This window comes from Trachymyrmex cornetzi, unplaced genomic scaffold, assembly GCF_001594075.2.
Source record: "Trachymyrmex cornetzi isolate Tcor2-1 unplaced genomic scaffold, Tcor1.1 scaffold949, whole genome shotgun sequence".
Taxonomy (NCBI): domain Eukaryota; kingdom Metazoa; phylum Arthropoda; class Insecta; order Hymenoptera; family Formicidae; genus Trachymyrmex; species Trachymyrmex cornetzi.
In genome coordinates, this window is record NW_017300299.1 from 111,613 (window position 1) to 136,433 (window position 24,821).

General features: G+C 38.3%; 1 protein-coding gene across 1 annotated transcript in view; it reads right to left on the reverse strand.

Annotated features, from left to right (window-relative positions):
• Positions 1-24,821, reverse strand: part of Prosap (SH3 and multiple ankyrin repeat domains prosap) — a gene marked incomplete at its 5' end in the record, with an annotated part of 36,074 nt that overhangs the window by 9,891 nt on the left and 1,362 nt on the right. Inside the window, 5 exons of the mRNA XM_018520962.1 lie at positions 1,488-1,752; positions 2,195-2,514; positions 2,821-3,001; positions 6,440-6,565; positions 22,345-22,362. Coding sequence (XP_018376464.1) covers positions 1,488-1,752; positions 2,195-2,514; positions 2,821-3,001; positions 6,440-6,565; positions 22,345-22,362 — 910 coding nt within the window. The remainder of the gene's footprint in view (positions 1-1,487; positions 1,753-2,194; positions 2,515-2,820; positions 3,002-6,439; positions 6,566-22,344; positions 22,363-24,821) is intronic.

Here is a 24,821-nt window from a genome sequence, read left to right on the forward strand (position 1 = left end):
GACTCGCGGGGACCACGTCGATTCACAACGTATCTCGAACTACCAAACATTACTAGTCAAGACATTCTTGCAAATTCAATGCTGCCAGAAAAAAAATCTATAATTCAATACGTCATCATGGTCCATACAACGCAAAAATACGTTCGATTTACATATATTGTCGAACGTTTTTAAATAAAATTTAGTAAAATATAAATAACTCAGAAACAAATGTAATGATTAAATGTTCTTTAAAATGCAACAGAATATTCTAATCCAAAATTTGACAATTTTACTCAACTAATTTATTAGTTAATTATAAAGTCAGAAAATTATTTATTTAAAGTTTGACACTTGTCGATTATAGGGAAGATACGAGCTTTTCCGATCCGGCAACACTGATTCATTCGACAGTGAACCAAAAATACAGTACCATTAGTTACTGGAAAGCAATCTATCAAGAGGTAGTGTCGTTACTTCTTCGCGATATCACAAATGTACTCGACGTCATACACGACCATCACCACCAAAAATCCCATGACAAATGATTATAAATCTTTACGTTACTCGTCACACAGCACAGACACAGGTAGATAGAGGTACATTGACACACATACGTCACGCTCACAACGCACCACGCGTGTAATATACAAAATTCCAGAAGCACCCTCTAAGTAACTACAATACGATACGAGAGAAACTACTACCTACTGATGCCTACCTCTATATTACAGGAAAAGCAGCGTGCACATGCTCATGCCATGCTCGACTATAATAATGCCACATAAAAACACATATGTTTTGTAGACCACGATCTCGTTTCTTATCAGATAACATTTGTGAACCTTATCGTCGCACGATCGCGGCGCCATATTGGCTTTATTTCAACAAACTAATTGCAGATATTGTTAGATATCGTAGACATCGGTCTCAAAATACACGATATCGGCAATAATCGCAACGACATCACGATAATTAACTACTATTCTCAAGGTTCTGAATCGTTTCAATTATCGAACCGATCGCAGAGATTGTATCGGATTATATTAGAAAAGTTCCCCAGACCCGTCGTGTTCTACATCGCTAACTCTTGATGTTCGGCGCAGAGTTTTAACTTATCTAATAAACGGTACACGTTCGTGAAGAGGGGATTAGAATCAAATAGCCACGCTGATACTTTTCGCGGGTGTGGCGATTGAATATGGAAAAATGTTGTCGAGAGTAACGAGATTATGGTTATCCGTCTTCTAAGCCCGTTCGTCCCATTTGTGATCCCGGAAGGACGATCACCGCTCGGCGTTATCATCGTTGCGCGAGCAACGAGCTGACGGAACAATGTTCAAGAGAAAAAGAGAAATAGAAAGAGAAGCAAGAACGCGAATGGACGGGGGGGGGGGGGGAAAGCAAGTTTTCTGCGTCCGGATATTCGCGCCCCCGCATTCCTCGCTTCTCCTACTCATCGCGGAAGAACTCGATTTTTTACATTTCGTGCGACGTTCATAACTCACCAACTTCCTCCGATTGATAGTTCTTGATGACTTCGGCGAGCTCCATGTTGCCCGCGATCACGGCGACTTGGTACGGTGTTTGGTTCGCGTAGTTGAGCGCGTCCTTCTGCGCGCCCCTGAAGAGTAGCTGACGTATGCACGAGGCGTCCGTGTTATTCACCGCGCACACGTGCAACGGCGTGTTACCGGACGCGTTGCGCGCGTTCATGTCAGCGCCGTAGAAAAGCAGGTGGTCCAGATGCTGCACCAGATTGTTGCGACATGCCTGCAGGCATACGGCAGAGTAGGCGCGTATTAGGCGCGGAAATTGTTCAATGGAGTTCAAGCCGCATTCTTCGCTAACTCGTAACCAGCACGTTTTCATTCGAATATTTTTTCTTATGCGAGAAATTATGAATGAACTCGTAATGGCAACGTCTCGCTTTACGCGAGAAATTTGTCTTACAAAAAACGATTAATCTCCTTAAAAGATTAGATTTCTAATCTAGTTGTTATAAAAAAAATTATCACAAAGTATGCGATGCGTTGAAATCTTATTAATGTAATAAAGAGATAACGAAATATTATCAAATCTTATCAAAAATTCATTGAATTATATATAAGAATGTTCGTAAGAAATATTGGCCCTTCCTATACTCTTTTATCTTCAGTATCGATGTAAAACTCCATTTGTTACTCCAATAAAAATCTACAGAAAGAAGCACAACCTGATGAACTTCCTGCCAGCCCTGGAGATCCTGAGCTCCTATCGTCGCATGATCGTGAAGCAACGTCTCGCAGAGCATCGGATCGGTCTTGTAAATGACACTGTAATAGAGCGGCGTCAAGCCCTTGGTATCCTTGTAATTTGGACTAGCACCCAGTTCCAGAAGCGTCTTTACCGCCTCCAAACTGTTCCGTTCGACAGCACGGTGCATCGCTGTCAAGCCCTCTTTCGTTCGGTAGTCCAGGAGAGCACCGCCATTGACCAATGCAATTATAACCTTGGACGGTTTTTTCAAGGTCGTTGCTAAAGTCAGAGGCGTCTCTGGAATCGAGAAAATTTTTAGTGATTGTTTTAATGAGCTCTCGCGATATTTTTCGTATAAAATACATAAAATATTAATCTTAATTAATTCTGTAATTTTGTATATACTATATATTATTTGTATGATAAAATATAAATATTACACAACTTTCAGTTTCATAAAATAATAATCCAATAAAATGATTACATAATAATTATCTCAAGATGAATATTTTGCATGTCTCGTTGAGATGGAATTGGTAGAAATCACGCTCTATCACTCGTAAGTCATGTTGTAATTTTCTCGCAATTGTGCATGTGAATTACCTCCTGTTTCCTGACAATGGAAATTAGGATCCAGCCCCTTGCTGCACATTTTCGCGATCTTCTCGACCTGACTGCTTTGCACATAATCCAATAACCTTCGTAAATTTGTCCTAGTGTGCATAGCCTTGAGCTGTTTCTCATCCAAATGCAGCATCTTGTAGACTCGCCTCTTATATTTAAGCTGAAATTGATTTGGCAGTGATATAACTTACACTTTCTAAACACGCGATCCGTTGCTGTTAGAATGGCTATTAACAATGTGTCACTTTCCGTCTCATCGATGTAAAAGCGTGAAATTTATTGCACGCTGCTTGACGCGAATTAATTATTTCTATATTACACGCGATAATGCAGCGGATCAAATAGAACCGTAATACCTGTCGATAGTAAGATACCCGGATATTTCGCTATCCGACTATTCGTCGCGTGCAATTTGTCACGGTATAGACCAGCAGTAGCTCCTAGTAGTACTTATGTAAATACATCGCGAGGGAGAACACTGCGCATGGCATGTTATTGCGTAAATGTATCTCATCGCCAGATCGTCTCACTTGGACGGTTATAATTACTGTTTCTTACAATCTACTATGAATACGTGTGTTCATCACGCGTATTTCTCTGTTATCGATGAATACGCAATAAACCGGATGTGATATAAGGTGTAAAGTACAGCTATGCCCTTAGGAGAATGGAACTCGCGATTTACTCTTTCTTCCTACATTATATATTTTTTTAAAATGCCGATAACATTTTTATTGAATTCTCTGAAAATTAATAGGAAAATACGGTTCCCTTACCTTTTTCTTACAATTTCATTTATTTAATTTTCTAAAATTTCCTACAATTTTTTAAGTATTTAAATAATATTAATATATCGCAAAATGGAATATTTTGGCTCAAAATCGGGGTAATTTTGACATAAATTTAATAATATCCAGACATAACGCATAAAATCACGACTTTTACTGTCTGGGTATTAGCAAAAGTTGGACTAAAATATCCTACATTATAGTACCTACGTTTGATTCAATTTATAAGAATAACTTTTATTTTTTATTTAATCACAAATAATACAATTGGGACAACATTGTGAAAACGGTGTCGCGAAGAATCACGTCTCATCATCTATTGCGCCACTTCTTTTCGACGCGACCGCATGGCCGCATTGTGAGCGACCAATAACAGCAAGATAAAGACCACTGTGCCAATGCGTACAGTAACGCCGGATGCGTAAGTGCATCGCGCTGCCATCAACATCGCGCGGATTGCATCGCGCACACATCAGCCGGTTTTATCGCGTTATGAATGCGGACGGACGCGCTGTGAACAGCAGCTCGACCTAACGGTACCGCTTATCCCAACTTTGATACTGACATAGAGCGAATATCGAGCGAAATTTGAGGGTGAAAAATGAGAATTGAGCGATGCGCGTTCCTATCTTGCCTATCTACGAAATTTCACCAGAAAGGTTCGTTCACTCCATCAAGAAGCGACAGGAAGCGAATATGTCAGGAGGATAAAAAAAGCAACCACAAATCGAGAAAAAACACATAATTCATGCTGATCTTGAATAGATTCCTCAATGTTGCGTATCACGAGCTTGCCCGAGGTAACTCTCTCTCTCTATTGATAATTAATTATTCCCTGGCGCTTATAGCATAACGGCCACCGCCGACACGTAGTCAATTTTTAATTTTTCATCGGATTCATGATTTGCCAAAGTGGCTTCTTGCCCTCTCCCGTTCCAATTGTTCAATAATACGTAATTCGTGCAAAATGATGGATCGTCAGGTTATCAAAGGAAGTGGCATAAATCGAAGCGGTCCTGAAATTAACTTCCTCCGACTTTCGTGACGAAGACGAGACTGCAATTGGCAGTAGGGATCGATTATTATAATAAGAAAACATTGTTGGCACGAGGCTATATATATTACGGCGGAATACCCATGAAGTTTGAATGTGAAGTTCAGTTAGTATTTAACTAGTATAGTAGTCCCGGCCGTAACCGTTAATCTTATTCGATAAAGATCTTCCCGAAATAATTATATATCGCTTCTCCATCATTGCATTGAGAAATGCAAAAACAAAATAAAATTATTTCGTCTTTTCTTCTTCTCTTTTTCTAATTGTAACTCATTTAATTTACTTAATTAATTTTCAATGTTAAACGTCGTCAGAGAGATTAAATGATCCCTTAATTGAATAAGATAATAAATTTATTGCATACTAAGAAAAAATTATTGTATTAAATCTTACGACGGTTTGTCAAGATAATGACCAGCAACGCTATTGTTAATTAAATAATAGCAAGCAAATCTTGATGAAACGTGATACCTTAAAGAACCCGCAACACCTATGTTTACGGAGAGAACGCAGTCTCGCTGTAAGGGTATTATTGTTAAGACAGATCTTTGCGACATATCCACAGACTTATGGTTTTCGAAACCACAGGGCCCATTGTCCAGTGAGGATCCTGCTGACAGGCGTTAGTTAAATGTGAGTTTTTCGCCGACGGGCCCCATGTAATTTGTAACTCGTGCGAGGTGAATGCGGCTTAAAGATGGTTCAAAGAAGCTGTATGAGTCAGCCGTCCCTGAAAGTGAATCTCCCGCGACGAAGCGGGGACGTGCAGCTGGCACGGTGGAACCGATCGGGATCGACTGAAGAAGAAGAAAAAGAAGAAGAAGGAAAAGAAGAAGATAACTACAACGACGACGCAGGGAACTCGACGAGGTGGACGGTGATGAGAACTAGCACCGATTACGCAAGAAAACCGCGGGATAGGATCCAGATCTCGTTAACCCGGGACCGGATTATTTGTTTTTCGCAAATCCCCGTTTCAAGTCATCACCGGTCGAGCTGTGCAAGAGCGCGCGCGCGCGGATTCGTCGCACCGCGACCACCGAGTGATTTATGTATAGCGAGGATCATCGCGATGATTAATTACATTATACGTACTTCCGCAACCTCTCTTTTTCGTTACATATTATGAAAACGATTATCGTTTTGCGGGTCTTTAATTTGAAATTGAAAATGTCATCAAAAATTTTACGTATCATCTTTTTAAAATTGATTTCAACTTACAAAAAAAATTCGAGCCAATGAAAGCTTGTGAAAAAGTGCAAATGTCATTTACAAATGTATTGCCATATCCTATTTTTCCTATATGATTCAAATCAGTCTCATTTAAGAAGGTAATTCCAGATCTCAATTTTCTTTTTTATAATTAAATTCTTTTTTTATGCAAAATCTTCAATTCCGACATATTTTTTGGTCGCACATCTGTTAAATATTCCTGCCTGTCTTCTCTCGTTATTTAGCTTAGAAATTAGATCCTATCAGGCGTGAAGTGGGTCTGCTGACAGCTTTAATGCGCACGCGAGGAAGTTACTTAACCCTTCCGTTACTAAAACGGGAAGCCTTTGCCGTACACTCACTACCACACGTTACTAAAACCGACTGTAATCGTCCGACTGAAATAAACATATTGGCATTGTCTTCCCTCCCAATTACAATAACAAATGGAATTGGCACGATCGATTCTCGGACTACGCGAACAATCGCAGATTAGAAAGAATGACTTGACAAGAAATAAAAGGAAGAGAGCACGATTTCTTACCTCCAGATACCCGACGGGTCCATTGAAAGGATAATCGCCGAGACGGCGTTCCTCGTCCAGGAATTTTCCGGCTTTTCCATTCACCGGCGGGCAGAAGAGGCCGTAATTGAAGCTCTCCTTCAGCTCCTGTAAGGCGATGAAATTTTGATATTAAGGTACAAGTAAATCGCGCCAGAGAGGATCAAAGCGACCCGCCACCCCCACTTTTCCTGACTGACACATGCATATAGCAATAATAACAAACAGGCATCTTTCAGAGGTAATATTCAGGCATACGATTCACAATTACTTTGCAAGACATTCTCTTTTCAATAATAATCATGCTTATTTGATAATTGGATGACTCAATGCATTGCTTAATATTTATATTGCATATGGTGCACTCAGTGTGTACATATCGCCAAACATCAATACGAATTAATGTTATTAATACCCACATGATTCGATGTAACTTACTCCAGCGATGTTAAATGATAAATAAAAACATTAATTTATTTGGTTTAAAATTGATTCAGATTTTATGAAAATTATTATTTTCATATAGAATTGTATTTGATTTTGTAATTTATTTTATATATATATATATATATATTTCTCTTTTTTAAAAATTACATTTAAAATATTTATAATTATAAAATATAATTATATTTTTTTAACAGATATTTATCTCTCTAACAAGATATACATTGTTCATTGCGTGTGATTACAGTTCTTACGAATTCACTACAAAATTCTGTTAGGCCAATATCTTTAGTATTCATAGGCACAGCGAATAATGCGACAAACTACTTTTTCTCTATGAATACCAAACAAGGACCGGAGAAAATCAATTCTCGATTACATTAATAGTATTTACGACGTTCGACAACGGCGGCGGAACGCTCTTTCTTTCGCGATATTATAATATTTAGCGTTTAGCGAGTAACGACTCGAGATAGGCGAAAAGCAACGCCGAAGAACGCGCGTGCCATGCACATCCGAGAACCGCGTATTATCACCATATATTCCACTTATGCCACGCGAAAGATCGGCGACGATGCGAAGGAAGACAAGTCAGGCCAACCCGACAATCATGGCAACAATAGCCAAGAGTGCAACACGTGCCAAATTAAAGGTTTCGTACATAAAAAGAACGGGAGTCTCCGTACCTTGCCGTACCGATGGTGGAGGTGTGGTCGACCATGGGAAAGTCACGAAATGCGAAAAAAAAAGGCAGCTGACGAGCGAGAAAACGGATGTGAATATTTAGTAGCAGATGCTTCAACGTTTTTTTCTTGTATGTCATAGAGAGCATCGATTTAAAGCCACTCGCAATCGATAAATTATATCTATTTTAATAATCATATCACAGCAAAGAATCTTAAACAATTTGTTTAATAACTTATATCTATATATGCGCGACATAGCGCATTCTAGACAGGATTATAGAACAGCAATTGTATTCTGTCATTTTTAGAGGTTTCCTCTGGCTGTATTTAACGTGCTTTCCTCAAGGTTCATATTTACAAGTAATATAACGTCCTCGTTTCGCTCTCCATTCGCGAAGCCGGCTCAATGATGCGTCCGTGACACGCTCGTCAGTGGTTTCCTTCGTCGCGCAAAGCTTCGTCGTGGGACGTCAAAATTGAGATTTGCAACGCGTATGAATAAAAAGACAAAGATGAAGAGGCGGGCTTGTATCAGATTTACAGTAAAATTCTACTTGGCAAAAAATTTCCAAATATATACACATATTCTTTTTTAATAAAAATAATTAAGCTATTTTTTCCTATCACATCCATTTATTCCATCTGTCGAAGAATATTTTTTTTATCTTCTTTTAGATAATTATGAAATGTAATGTATATTTACGAAAAAGCATAATACCAATTAAATAAATTAAATTAAGGAAAACGTTTCTTGTGAAAATCACGATTCGCACACTGAGAAAAATTTCTGGTTGAAAATGGACGAATCAGAAGGTTCAAGTCAATTAAAATTCTGGTTATTTTAAATAGAATTATAATAGATTCGAGAAAATTCTGATTTGTTATTTTCAATCAGAATTCCAATTAATATAATCAGACGCTTTCCAGTGCACCCTTCCTTAATTTATTGATCGATGCGTAAGATCATCAAATTTGCCTAATTGGCGTAAATTGAGTAAGACGAGACGCATAATTTGATGGAGCGAAAGAGAATTACACAGGAACGGAAGCATTGTTCATTCGATGAATGGTACGCGAGTGGTTCGCCTCTGTCACTCACGACATCCTGGACAAAAATGAAGCAGTCCTGCCAAACCGGCGCTCCTACTCTAATTAGTGCCGCGGTAATTGCTTCATAAAGTCCAAAGAGGCGGCATAATCGCACCATAGTGAAACGTGCCTCGCGAGTTTCTTCGATTAACAGGGGAACGGGTGAGAGGCAAGGTCATAGGAATCGAGAGCGGAAAAAGTCAGTGATCGACGATTAAAGTAGAATCGAGAAGAATTGATTACCATTATCATCCTGCCTCGTTCATAACGTTTTTCGACGATACTCGCCATAAAGAAGAGAGCCATAAAGAACCGACCCCTTCGAAAGGCAAAGTCCCGAAGACCTCATCGTTCCTTCTCTCGTTTAAGCAATCCCCTTGTACACGTTCTCTAAAGAAATTTCCCGATTTTATCGTAAACTCTTCTGCACGATATATTAATCTTTTAAGGAAGATACACTTTCATAAAGATACACATCTCATTCTCAAGTATGGACAATTGCTTGTGTATAGCATGGATCGTTCTTTAAGACAACTTATGTAGTTCGTATTGAAATTTCATCGATACTCTCCGAGAATTCGCGAGAGAAAAATATTTTTGGTATAGCTCGGGCGCACACTAAAAGAATTTACTAAATTTTAATAAATATTTGTTTAAATAGTGTTAACTTTATTGAGTAAATATTCCCTCAATAAAAAAATAAAAATACTTAAATTAAATTAACGGTTCTCATACTAAATAAATATACATTTAGTAAATATTTAGTTAGCGCTATTCAAAGAATTATTAATTAAAATTTAGTAAATTTGTCTTCAGCGCCTTTTCCGCTTTTCCTTTCGAACGCGCGCGCGTGCCGCGACCTAGATGAGGTATGCACGCGACCTAGTATAGAAGAGGGTCGCCGCGTTAAACGGCGGGACTCTTTTGTACGGCCCTGTATGGGAGAATAATGGCCGAACCGTGTCTCAATCGTGCTTTATGGGATGTAATTGCGGTCTGGCGAGGGGGGGCCAGCCTCGCCGATGTTTAAGCTCGGCTTGGCCTGGCCTGGCCAGCGCCCGCGTTCGCTCGCTCGCTCGCACACGAGCAGTGCGGCGACGAGCAAGGCGGATAGGAGCGTTACGGTTTTAACCTTCGCAACGAAGCACGAAACGAGTTTTCGTCTTCTTGGGGCGCGCCTTCGCCTTCGTGCCAGCGATCTCGCTCTTGCGACCGATCGTCATCGTCCTCATCGTCGACTCCGCGAATTGTTCTTCTCCTCCGCGACTGACAACCACACCGGCGAATCCGAGGCTGGACACACTCCAAATTTTTTTCACTCCAGCATGAGCGAGTTTTGTGAGAACTCCAATCATGGGAATCTCTCGTGGAGAAGTGGAGTTAAACCGGATTCTATCGAGGCCCACGTATGTTCTACTAAAAAGTATCGTAAAAGAGTTAATATATTCCAAATTGTAAAAGACATTTCGCTTATAGAATCTGGTCTCATAAGTGGGCTTTGATTCATTCGATAATAAATACCTGTCGAATTTGAGCTATTCGATCTTATTCCACTTTCCCTGAGAGACGATCATCCGTACATCTCTGTTGATCCGCGCGACACGACAACGACGACTTATGATCGCCCGCACAAAAAGGCGATAAGTGGCGAAAGAGGGAAATGAAGGCGAAAGGTAAAGGACAGAGGGAGTAGACAGGAAAGGGTGGAGGACGGACACACAAAGGCGAGTGGAATCATCCAAAGTGCCGGACACAGCATCGGCGTTAAAGAGGAAATACGACCCATAAAATTTCGATCTGCGCGTCGGAGAGACTACGCGACGGAGAAAAAGAGAGGGTTAAAAAGGGGCGGCCATGGCGGAATACGAAATCAAATTGCCGGGACGCATCGAAAAAAGCAGTCATCGAGACTTTAATAGCGGTTCTTTCAACATCCGCTGGCTTACACGACCACGCATCGCGAAAGGGTTTCGAGTAAACGTTCGACTGTGAACTCTGCGATCATGCGTAGCTGGGAGTGTGAACAAATTCTTGTCAATCAAAATTGTCAATCGTTACACGTCATAATATGACATGCTATGATATCACGAGATTTCTTTCTTTATATTGGATGTTAATAATATAAATTTTCTACCACATTATAATATTAATTGACACAGTTACCGTAATCTTAGTTTTTAATCGAAAGAAAAACTCTTATATAATCATTGACTATCAAGATGGAAGATACCGGTTGATCTGACAATGCGCGATAAGGCCGCTGTTTAATTTGAAACGATCCTACGGCTCGACAATGCGAAGGCATTCTGCGAAGCGCAAATATTTATCTGGAAGTTTATTCAAGCATCTTCTCCCGCGTCCATCAAGCTGACTCACACCATTATCGCAAAAGCGATCGACGCACTACCATGCTGCATTGAGAGATCTTGCGATATCGAGCCCATAAGCCACATGGATTCAACTTTTGAACAAAGGTTAATGACTAATCTCGATAAGATAAACAATTTACCTCGTGGAAAATATAACGAGCGATTTCTTAACAATTATCGACGTTAACATTACCCGATGCCTAATTGAATATCTTGATAGTGCGTCGATCGTTTTATCGTTTTATACTTCAAAAACACATTAATACATATTCCCTAATATAAGCCATTGTATAAAACATTTCGTAACGGTACCTTGGTTTAAAATTAAACAGCAAGTGCGTTATAATTTTGTATACATTATAATTTATAAACAGATTTTTAAGATAAGATTTGTTTGTTGAATTAAAAAAATTAAATTACATTCATAATATCGACAGTTATTAATGTAATTTGTCTTAATTCAGTATATAGCAGCTGCAAGTGCTAAAGTCAAAAAGATATTAGAATTTCTAAAGAAACTCATTTATCTCAATCTGTAAAATAAATTATTAAGTTTCGACTTAAAAAAATTAAGTAAGATATTTTTATATTTAAAAACCCGATAAAAAATTGCAATTATGTATAAGAAACTTTCGATATATCCGATTTATTATCGAAAAATTGAAGTAAGAAGATGGAGAAACGAGCGAACCCCATTTGATCGGAAGTGAATGAGGAAAGAAACGATCTATTCTTCCGGAAAGATCGCTGTGAACCGAAAAGGTCCTTTAGGCATCTTTATTGATTCTTAAGTGCGTCGTCGCTTTTTGTCTTACGTCAAACTGGTTATTATAGAACTGGTTCCGGTTTCGTCACCGGTCACTATTATTGGCGCTTAACAGCGATTATCGCGTCCTTTCCTTGAATCACGTCGCAAAAAGGGTACTTTAATTTCTTAACCGCGTAAAAACCGTCTTTTTATTATTATTAACGTCATGTAAAAAGTGAACTCGAGATGCTAAAATCTCAAATAAGGCGATTATGACGCTCACATTAATACATTTTACATGAATGCGTTTCGCATCAATTAAAATTATTTTTTCGATGTTTACTTGCATGCGCAATAAATTCTACGAAGTTATGTCAGATGTTCATTAATTAGTTGATATAATTAGAAAATAACAATTACATAGTCTGATTATTTATATAATGATTAATGGTAGCGATATAAATAAAAACAAACTAATATGATATAACACGCATCATTAATAAAGCCATGTAAATTGACACTCTTTGAGAACGGAGTCAATGTATGCACACTTTCACTGTCCTGAATAAGGATTCTAAAGAATCTTTTCGCGCATCTTATTATAACGATACTTGGATATCGTATTCTCATTAATTCATCACGCGTGATAATTAGCATTCATTATCTTCGAGTTACGACAGCAATTTCGAGTGCACCGAAAATGTTTCTTTTTAATCTGTATAAAAATAACACGCCCAGAACGCCATTCGCGTCTTTTGGCATGAAGAAAAAAAAATTGTAAGAATAAACTTACAGGTATGATTAACGTGACATCACATTTTCGTCTCGAGACTGTCGCCATATTCGCCGTCGAATCGAGTTTCGTCAAGTAACTCAATTTTCTAGATCGCAGAATCGAGTCAGCGTCGTTCCACCGGTAATTGGCAATCAATTCCGGAGGCTGGCGACGGGCTCCACGTGCGACGATATTTCGATCACTAACGCTAGCTATGAAGCGTGTTTTATTAAGCAAATTACACTTTCTATAAGTCATATCTTTATCGTGTTGTGCAACAGCGATAAATTGTCCTGGGTTAATTCTTTAGGCGGCTGAATAAAATATGCATGAATAAAATATGCAGAGTAAAATCTCTCGTATTCTATACTTTCGAATTAATAGCCATCCCTTTTTGCATCGAGATAATGAAGGTACTACGACAGCAATTACCATTTGAAAGTTGGGAATATTTAGTGACGTAAATTGACGGATACGAAAAATAAATAACATCTTTCAGTATTTTTATCTCTGTTATCTGGACTTTATACAACGTGACAGCAAATAAAGCTCACTGCCGACAAATTGCTGTACGCGATAAGGTTTTTGTGCCACCATGTAGCCACTATACTGTGTTTGGTGTGCGATTCGGGTTGAATTATAGGGCGATTATCGGACTCGTTTCGTGCCGCGCGGATACGTTTCCGTGCTTCAGCATAGTAAATTTCGACACTCCCCTCTAGGTAAAGGGACCAAAATTCTCACCACCTCCGCGGAAATGAATGGATCTCGATTTTAATCAACCGTTAACTACATCGTTAGCGGCAATTCGTACATAACTTGGGAACGCGCGCGTGGTCCCGCAGCGCGTGTACACGCTCTGCGCAGAGGTGTCGACTAATCAAACTGGAAATTACACCGGCAAACTGCGCGCGAGAGCCGCATATTTCGTTGGCTCTGAATGCGGAAAGTCAGCCGAGCGACTCGCAAATTAGCGGATATTGGCAGACGGCGCGAAACGTTTGGCAGAGAATTTTTGTCAATTAACAGCGGGAAGTTCGTTACCCGGTATGGAATGTCGGCGCGGCTTCCACGGGTTCTCGCGTTGTTTTCACGCTAATCTTGTTACGAGAGATCAAACAATTATCTTTTTCAGCCTATCAAAAAACTGAAATGTAATACGAATAATTCTATTTAAACTTGATATTTGCGTAGAATACTATGCACTGAAAGAGAAGCTTTTAGTATTTGTGACTAATGTAATTACATGGTAGCATAATTATGGTTATTACTACTATAATGTTAGTAATAATAATTCTATGTACAGTCCTCTCAACAAATATATGTATATAGGGTGTTTAAAAAAACCATTCAGTATTTAAATGGTAGATAATACACAAAATTTCATCGGGTATCACTAAGTTGATATCGATCAGCCATTACGATTGTACGAGATTATGGGAGATCCCCTCACACACACACACATACTGGACCTGTAATTCTTTCAAATAAGCTATCATTGTACTACTTATCTTAATTTCTCTCTTTTCACATCGTATGCAACAAGTAGAAAAGACAATAAGTCAGTTATGATACCAACATACAAAATTGTTATATCTCAGAAACGATTGAGCTTTCGACCTATGTTCACTAAGGCTTTTTTACAAACATAAGTATGATGTTTATCATCTATCATATAAATACTGAACAGTTTTTTTTAACGTCCTGTATCGAAAGTGTATTAAAATTTGCAATTGTTGGAATTTTGTTTTCAAATTATATATTGATAGAACCCGAATGGTACTGACAGAATTTGTAACCAAAAGTGGAAATGTTATCTTTTCCTTGTATTTTAAAGGGGAAGTATTCTAGATTCGCAAAGTTAATATGTCATATTTTCAATTTGGATTTTCAGTATAAAAATTGTACAACTTTTTTTTTATTTTTATAAGGCATTATGTATGTAACTATTGAGAGAGAGAGAGAGTGTGTGTGTGTGTGTGTGTGTGTACGCAATGCACTGTTTAACTAATTCAACAGTGAAGATATGACGAACGAGAGGAAAAACTGTGTAGCAATATCTTATCGCAAAAGCAATTTGTTAACGCGAAATCATTCGCCTTGGAATTCCACCGATTTATTTTTTACTGAAACGATACGAGATAATGCATGAAAGAAAAGCGCGTGCAACGATTGCCGTTTGGCATAATTAATTGTGGCGACTCTATAACGAATGACAAAGAGGCTCATGGTGAAGAGGAGGATGTTCGATCGAGGTCTGACGCGAGAGATTTATTTCTGTGGTACGACTCGATGTCGCTGCGGCATCCAGAGAATCACATTTGTATAGACTATTTATAGCGACGGGGTATTTGTCTCGATAGAGGCTTGGACACGACGCAATGGATCAATCTTACAACGGAGCACGATCGACATGTGTACACGAATCAAGGTCTTGAAATAATTGAGTTTCGAAGGAACGTTACGATAATCGGAAAACTCTATTTCAATAATAACGACAAACAAGTCATATAAAAAATAAATTTTAATTACAGCTGATATTTTCGTTTGTTTTGAACGCATTAACTTTTAATCTCTTCTTTAATTTTTTTCTTTTTTGCTATAATTATACATGTATAATTCATCGATAAAAAAGTTTCGATTTCTAAAATATCTGAAATCTATAAATACAAATTTGTATAAATATAAGATAAATAAAAATTTATATTTTTTTGGCGCTTTTAAATTTGGTAACAAAATGCAAAATATAAATTAATTTAATTTATGAATAGAAGAGAGAGAGAGAGAGAGAGAGAGAGATTTATATTTAAAAGAAAAATATATTGACGAAAGAGAATACAATATTGTAACGCACATACACTTAATTTAAAAAGCTGAAGAATTTCTTCCAATATCACGACAATTATTCTTCCATGAATAATGCTTATTGCTTTGCACACGCTTGCAGTCAATTTAATCTCACACAATATAAAAATAAATTAAAATCGATATTTTACCACGCAGGAATATTGGAATATGTCATGCGATGCGTCATCACATTATGCAAAAGGTAACATGAAAAACAAATGAATTATGGAATAATATACCTATAAAATGTAATTAACATCATAAATTAATCGATATCGCTATAATAAATAATCCAATAATTCACAAAACGGCGTAAGACACTGTTAGCAATAAGTTTCGTTAAAATTTTTAAGACTTATTTATTTCTTATTCATATTATTACTACGTTTATTTTTTTGAAGTTTTTATAACATTCCCAGTTTAATCAAGTTTTTTAAAACCCAATCCAGACCAAGTAAATGAGAACGAACTGCAAACACGAATGAATATCTTGTTTTAATGAGTGCCGCCGTATTGGTAGCATATTGTTCATTCGTGTTTGTGTTCCAAATTGAATTCCGGAAGATCCTATCCACTACACAAACGGATATGCAGGGAATTACGATTTAACAGGTCGATATATCCATTTAACCATTGCTCTGTCTGTAAGCAATACAAATAACGATTCGTTATATGGACGAGATAGTAGATATATAAAAGCGGTACACTTTGCATTTTCGATCATCATGCGCGCGTCCCCGATTGACGTCGAGCGATTTCTTTCGCCAGTTCTCCACGCGCGTAAGATATTCTCCGTGCACAGTGCACACACGGTACACAAAAGATAGGGGACCAGGCAGTGGCACGGAACAGAGGAGTAGAGGCGGAGGTGGAGACGTAGGCGAAGAAGGAACGCAGGGGGAGGGCTACGTACAAGGAATTCATGAATACGAGATTGCACTCGAGCAGCCCCGGGTAAAAGGCTGCTGCAGTTACCAGCTACTGCTGCACAGTTAGATCTCGTCGAGACTGCTGAAAGAAGCGACGTTATACACAAACCGAGGAACGAACCTTTCCCTCTTTTCCATTCCTTTTTCTCTAAAGGGAACGCGACTATAAGGCGCGCAGCTACGAATGTGAGTAAAAATACCGCACCCCGTGTTCTTTTAATATCGCTAATCGTTTGCTCTGAAGAAAAAATTCACTTCGCCGTATTAAATAACGAGAGAGAATATGAAATAAATTTATTTCTTAAATTAGGTAATAAAATAATTAAAAATGTTTAAAATTACCTTCTTTTTCTCTGGAAAATTATTGGAACATTTTCTAATTTTTAATAAATGTACTTGAATAAGTATAAGTATAGGGTACGTAACTCGGCAAATACGCCGCGCTGAGATTTACGCCGCAGAAGTCAGAAAAAATAGAAGGAATGGGGCTAATTTTCCCGCAACTATTCTGTTACATGTCTTTATGTTATATTAGTATTGTGTTATGATTTCAGCTTCTTACTGTTAATATTAATGAAATTATTGTGAGTTCAATCGATCGATTGTCACTGTAATAAGTAACGCCATCATAAATTAAAGTCTACATAAAATGATTACTGTAGAGCGTGTAAAAGACTTTGTGGTTATTTCGTGATACATACGTATAGTGGAATAGTAAAGCATATTGTATAGCAAAATACAAGTGCTTTGCTTTCGTATTCTTTGTTTACTTTATTGTCTTGTATATTGTCTCCCACCTGTTTGGAATATGCGGCATTTTTAGCGAGCGGGATTTATGTCCAAAACATACAAAGTACGCAGCAGATTGAATTCAGTGCACTAAATAAACGCATTATATGAAATATGCACCTCATGTCATAACACTTGTATGTAGGAAGATTGTAATTATTATTTATTATTTCATATACATATTTATCATTCTTATTCCTTAATAAAACTTTATAAACACATTTTATATAAGTTATTGTGTTATTATACGTCTTATTTATATGCATTATTTGTGAATTTTTCATGAGCCGTACATACCCCCCTCTCCCTATGAATAGCTATAACCCCACCCCTATGGGATGTACGGTAAAAATGCAAGGGTTTCAAAAAGTTTATTTTTTAATATGAAAAATAAATATTTCGGATTTCTAATATTTTTTTCATAGTAGTAGACAGTACAAAGTTTTTACCGATATAGTTCGTTTACTATAAACATAGTAAATAATACTTATATAATAAATTAAGTTATAGGTGCGGCGTATATACCGGAGTTACCCAATAAGTTGATTATTTTTGAAGAAAGAATATTTTTTTGCACGTAGAGTACTATGCATGTTAATTCAACTGATGGCTCTAAAATTACTTGGCGATCTCGCAGTAAGATTGTCATCAAGCGACGCGCGCGAGAAATGTATACTTAATAAACGTTTAATAAGCTCGCGCGCTATTTCTTTCCTCTTTAAGCAAGTCGCTATGGGCGTTTTTAGTAAGAAGGGTAAATAAACTCGTGGCTAAATTGAATGAGCGGTAAAAATGTAACAGGAATGAGGACGATTTTGCCGCTGGCGTGATCGAGCTTCGCCCGATCCGATGCGCGCGAATCGCATATCCTCGGAAGAGTCTGCCCGCCAGGAACATCAACAATTACGCGAAATAAGCGACAACGCTATGTTTCACCGAGTTACCCAACGACGATGGCTAAGGAGCGAGATACAGCCAAGGCTACATCCCATCCCTTTTCGAGGAAGACCACGTGTCTTCGTGGATGCTTCTCGAGTGTTTGTATCCGGTTTCCTCGCGAGGAAGATTCCGCATTCGATTGAGTTTTCTCCTACGATTGCTCGATCTCCAACTATGTAAATTGACACCAATGTGTTCCATCGCGTCCGCCCGGAAATTGCGCATCTTTCCTAGATCTCACCCTTAATTCACCTGCTCTTTGAACTCTTATTTACTTTGCGATTTTCATAATTGCTAATTTTCTTGCTTCTCAACTTAAGTTATATCTTCGTTTAAAAATCACATTCCAATGAAGACGTCTTCCTGCCGCACACGGCGGAAAACCTCTCTGGCCATCGATCTCCATTCGATCTATTCTCGTACCAGTTCACAGCGTACGATCGATATAAATAGATCGATGTAGTACTCGCTCGACAACTCGCGCGCGCATTTGTTCCGTGTCGACGGCGGGGCGGCAGGATTTGTCGATCTTGACGGCAGAATCCTTCGTTCTCCCTATACACCGTTCATTAATTTCCGGGTGTCATTTTATTTGCGATACGTTGTCCAGGTATGCGGACGTAATCACCGTCGACTTGAACTTGTTTGTGAAATCGATAACACGTGCGAGGGCAACTATATCCATCGTGGAAATCGATCTGATTGTCACTTTTAGCATTGTCCACTTCCAACCTGAGCTGCCTGAGCATATATATAAAGAAGTCTACTAATCCAAACTTACTCGTTTACTTTACGAGATATTTAAAAAAGAATTACAAATGCAAATCAAATAACATCAACTTCTTGCAATATCAATTTTTTTATTTTTATATTAATAATCGTCCAACAAAATTTAAATAAAAATCACTTTTATTTCTGTGAAGATTTAAAATCAAAATTTCTCAAATATATAATATTTCTCAAAAATGTAAACTAAAGTACTTTTTTTAAATTTTTTATCCTGAGAAATCGCGTAGTGTAAGAATTTAGGTTTTTTTTTCTGCTAAACACAAATTATCTTCCGATAAAGATAAAGGGAACATTATTACATGGTGCAGGCGCGAGAAAAATATGCGTTACAAAGTGACGACGCGTAGATAGCCCGAAGCCACCGTGAGGGAGATGAAGAAAGAGAAAGGGGGCCGCGATCCTATCGGAAGTAAAGGATGATCCTGGTTCACACAATCGTGGATCACGGTGATCGTCTACGCCTACGAAGTCCTGTCTTCTCCGATCCTGCCACGGATCCTCTGGCGCTCTGGCCAGGGTGAATTTATCCGCGCCGAGATCCTCCTGCAGGATATGCGGCGATATACTATCGCCGTGCCGGTAATATTCGGTCTGTTCCGGTACAGGGTACAGTGATATCGGTGGATCATGCACATTTACGGCGATAAGCACTATGCGACTACGTCGCGATCTTGAAGCAATTGCTTCCAGGAGCTAACTATCGTCGTCTAATAATAAGATTTTATCGAGACGCATATTGATAGCTTAGAAATATCTAAGATCGAATTAACATAAATCATCTGCATTATATTGGATTAATTAAGTATCAACTGTTGTTAAAAACTATCGTTGTTCATATTATCGTATCGTAAAAAATTAAGTGCGAAGACAAAGTTAAGTGTATCTCACGTGAATAATAGTTACATGCAATAAAAACTTTGATAAATAAATAATAATAGTTTATATTTTTTTATTCATCTTTCTCATACCTTGCTGTTTCTGTTCTTTTTAAACAACTTTTGGCGAATCGTGTTCAGAGTTTCGTATCCTATTCTCGATCGGCGAAAACGAGAGGATATCAGAACGCGAATAAACTGTAGAAAGAAGATGGGGGGGGTGGAGCAATTTTAACGCGAGAATGGGCCCCTTAGGCCAAGGTGATCGAAAGCGATATACACGAAAGGAGTAACGAGCTGGCGTCGTTAGCGGCACGCGGAGTATTTAGAGTGTCTGGTGGGAAGGTAAGTAACAAAAAGAGTAACGAATTTCTTGGCCAACTCTCCCGTGTAAGACCCAAGGAGCACGCGGCGCCACATCACCTCGACAGATCGATAGTGTCACCAGCTGCAGCTGAACGAACACAGACGCGAAGATAATTTCAAAAAATTGTTTTCTACGTAACTTATATGTACGAGGAAATAAAGAACGTTCTATGCATATCCCTCATGAAACGTATGATTATGAGGAAATCTAAGTTGAGGAAAAAATCTAAACTTCAAAAATTCTAAAGAAAGAGAAGGAGCTTTCTTTTATCTTAAAGAGGGAAGATTCAGCAATATATGCATTCTACCCCCAAAAATTTAGCAATCAGATGTGCATTCTCTCTAAAAAAGAAAAAATAATAAAGTTCTACATCTTTAGAGAAGAATTCTTGTTAGAGAGATGTTGTAAAAAAAACTTAACATTGTACATTGTAAGTAAATTTTAGTTCATAAATTTCCGTAGAATTATTCTTGAAAGAGGTTCTTGTCTGCAGGACGATGGTCGGCACTACTGCATGCCGTCTGCAGGAACGCAACGCGGCAATCGATGTGGGTTCAACGGTTTCGTTAACCTCCCGGCGAAAACGAAAGTCACCGTGTACAGCAACGTCAGAGAGACACAGCAGCAACATTAGCAGGCAGCGCTGCAACACGATGGTCGAGACGATCTCGCTGGAGGAGGTCGACAGCATGGCGCGCGACCTCGATCGAGGACACTTGCCCGGCAAGAATTGCGGATATCCTTTCGAGCTTTTGTGTTACATCAAAACGCATTATGATGCAAAACGCGGCGTAACGTCGCGCGTGCTAAAAAGCGCATTTCGACGCGCTAAAATGAATCTCCTACGTGCCTTACGCTATTAGTTAGTACTGCTGTACATAACGACGTACCTTCGCCGGGAAAATTTGCGGTCTCGCTGAAATGTCACACCTGAGTGAACCATTGTTTCAAACGTGATTTCGAGCGGCTAAGTACTCCGAGTATCTCACAATTTCTGATATTTCATCTAGACCCGGAAAGCATAAATTTTTATCAAGTATCATTCTACAAACTATAAAAATATATCGCAGGTTGCACACACACACGGTACGTAGCCGCTCGATACGTGTTACAAATCGTACATGCAATCGTGTGACACGATTGTTTTCGCTGACGTTTTCGAACATGAGCAGAAACAACTCTTAAAATGCAAGCATTCTAAAACTGAATGGAAAAAGAAAAACAGGAACGCGATGAGAACAACCAGAGTAAATGGTAAAAAGAGAGTGTAATAATTATCATATAATACAATATAAATGCAATATATAAATACAATATACAATTTTTTCAATTTATTGTTTAATAACTGTCCGCATCGTGTTTAAGTACATCAGAGCAACAATCGTGCAAAAACTAATAGTTAAGAACAATCACGTTGCTAAATTACCTTGACAAATTATCACACAAGCATGCTAGTTGACATTTTCCGAAGACTAAACCATACAAACAACTAAATACCTAAAACTAAATACCGTTTAATCTCCCCATTCTGTATTATAAATAAGTCGTAGTATTTGCTTCGAGAGATTCACACAGACGAGTATAAGGAATGATATAAAATCCTCAATTATATATATAAAGGAGATATATACATGTTTGTTTAATCCCTTAATTTCATTGCAAGTTCTGGTTTCGTTATTTAATCCATAAATATTCAATGCATATTAAACGACAGATACAAAGAAAGCAGACGGGAAAATTAACTATCGCTACGTAATCATAGCTTGTTAGCAAATGAATAAAAATAATCACTTTATATAACTCTACTATCATGACCGGATTGTATAACAAATGAGCAACGTGACAGCGCTTTACTGCAACTTTCTCTGCAAATTCACTAAACCAAAAATTAATAATTCCACGTTACACGTGTATACAAAAAATTGTCCCAATTTATCAAGAAATGTGCAACATATAAAAAGATAATAATTCATATAAAAAACATATATCTTCATTAATTAATTCAATTCTATTAACTATTAAAAAACTGAAAAGCTATGTAATTTCCAAGTAAGTAAAAATAAATATATTATATAATAAAAAAAAAAGTATCTCTAATTCCCTTTTAAATCGCCGCAGGATTCTCTCATTTCGCCATGCAAATCGGCGTAAAACGACAAATACAAAAGGGGGAGCGAAAACAATCGATCGACGAGGAACGAAAGGCGTGGTAGCATGCTATTAGTAATAGTGAAGACGTACCCTGTACCAAGTGGCCACCTGCGAGACGCTCGAAAGGGATGGAGAAGCGGTGTTGGCGGTTTATCCGTAACACAACCGGAAGTGGAGGGTGGTGAAGGGCCCCGAGAAAGGCGCGTTTTTTTTTCGCGTGGCATTTGCGATATTCGTTTGTTCGTTCGTTCGTACGAAGGGGGGTGGTACGCGCGTTCGTAGATAGGGCCCCACAACACGAGACGATAGTAGCACAGGTGTGGCGGTTGGTGGTTGGTGGCGGGTGTAGAGTATATTTCGCCCCCGTGCAGGGTGAGGCAAAAGCAAAAACAACAACAACAACAACACCACAGGTCAGAAAATACACGATCATTGGCGATCACGCGCATCGCGAGACAAATATACGCATATAAAAATCTATACATGAATAATAATGTATGAATAATACAAGTGCATGTACATATCGTAAGGTGCTGTCCTAGGATGAATTAGATATAACTGTACGAGTATATGATGAACACATTCCTTTTACAATAAATTATAATATAATAATGATAATATAATCATCTATTAACCTTCATTATTCGAGTGAGGTGTCCGAGATATACTTCCTGTATCTTATAAATTCGTTAACTGTATGAACGATATTTACACACATTATTACATTTAGCGCAAATTGTTTCACGGTTTACAATTTTTTGCATTTATCTTTACCTAAAGAATGTATAAAAAAATGTTATTTTTATTTTTGTAAATCATCAAAAAGAACAATGAAAATTGACATATAATTGTGATGAAACTCTCTACGTAATTACATAAAAAAATCACGCGAGTAATGTAGGGTTAATAGATTAATATTTAATTACTTGAATGATTCACGTGATTATCGAAAAATTCATCCGGAGTGCAGCGCATAAATATTTAAATGAGTAAATAAAACTAAAAATAAAACATTAAATACAACTCAAACTTTGGGAAAATACTGGGGATAGGATTGAATCGGTACCAGTATACGTTCTTTTTATATTTTCATGCAAGACATGTAGTTGTCGTGTATAATACAATCGATGAACCATATACTGATACCGCGTATTTAAATCACTTTAAGTCTCCTTCACGTACCTGATACCTAGATTATACAAAATATATCTCTGCTAGTATTACAAAGAAATTAATAAATCGATTTGATGGAACGTGAGAGAATTAAAGAAAGTTATTCGCAGATCGATGAAATTGTGAGGAAAACTAAAATGAAATAAAGTAAGAAAAACGAAAATGTCGAGTAAGCAATTGGTTGTCTTTGGTGGAGGACTTAACGGGGGCATATTATCGGGGTCTCTGTGCTATACCTCCTGTGTCCCGGAAGGCAAGCATGTAGGGCAGAAAGACGACACGCGTGAAAATTTTTGCGTGACAGAGAGCAAAAAAGAGATGGAAAAAGGCAGAAAAGAGGAGAGAGAGAGGGGGGGGGGAGAAGAAAGAGGACGCATGACAGCGTGACGACTTCACAGAAAGCGAAAAGCCACAATATCGATATTCTAGTCTCTATTTCGCCTAACGGGGACACTCGCGCATGTGCGCGTGTCTATTCTCGACACGCTTCAGCAACAAAGTGCATCTAACATGTGCTCTTGTGCAGTCGTCAAAGTTCTCAAGAGTTGAATGAAAGCACGATGAAAGCGAATACGCGATAGAATTCAAAGGCGATGAGTATCGGATCGTGCAGTGTCGTCAGCCGAATCGAAATGTGATTTCTTTGAAGGTAAAGATAAAAAGAAATCCAGTAATCAACGAAAAGTAAGATTACAAATAGAGGATTCGATGCAACGATGGATTAATTCGTCCTTTTTTAAAAGAAAAACATAAAGCATAATTCTCTCAATTTGAGGATTGATTATCCTAAATTTTTAAAAAGAAAAGCTAAATTCTTTGATTAGAATTATAAATAAAAGAAATATGTATATGAATCACACTCCTAATTGCGTTACGTGGATCAATGAAGCACGTGTTTGGAGAGCCTTGATGTTTCCCTACAAGGAAAAGCTTCGACACTCTCGAACGAAAAGAAGGAGAAAGAAACACTCGATCCGATTACCGTCTTTGAATCTGGTATATACCCTTCGTGACTCTCGGCAGTCCCGTGGGACGATTCACCACGAAAGGAGTAGAAAAGACTGGAATCTCGCTCTCTCCTCGCCTCGAGAATTCGTCATTACTCGCTCTGGCGGCTCTTAATTTCGCGCTGTCTGCAATCTCGCGAAATCGGCATGTAAAGCGCGTTGCTGCCTCCGCTCTCGGTGCGCAATATTGTGCGCTGTACTTTTTGCCGCCCGAGGAACTACGAGCGGTTTCGCGACGACGAAGAGGGCGGGCGAAAGAGAGGAGAGGAGAGGAGAGGAGAGGAGAGGAGAGAGGAGAGAAAAGGAGTGGAGCGTCGGAAATAAAGAGACAGAGAAAGACAGAGAAGAGGAGGAAAAGAAAGAGAGAGAGAGGGGGGGGGGGGGGGG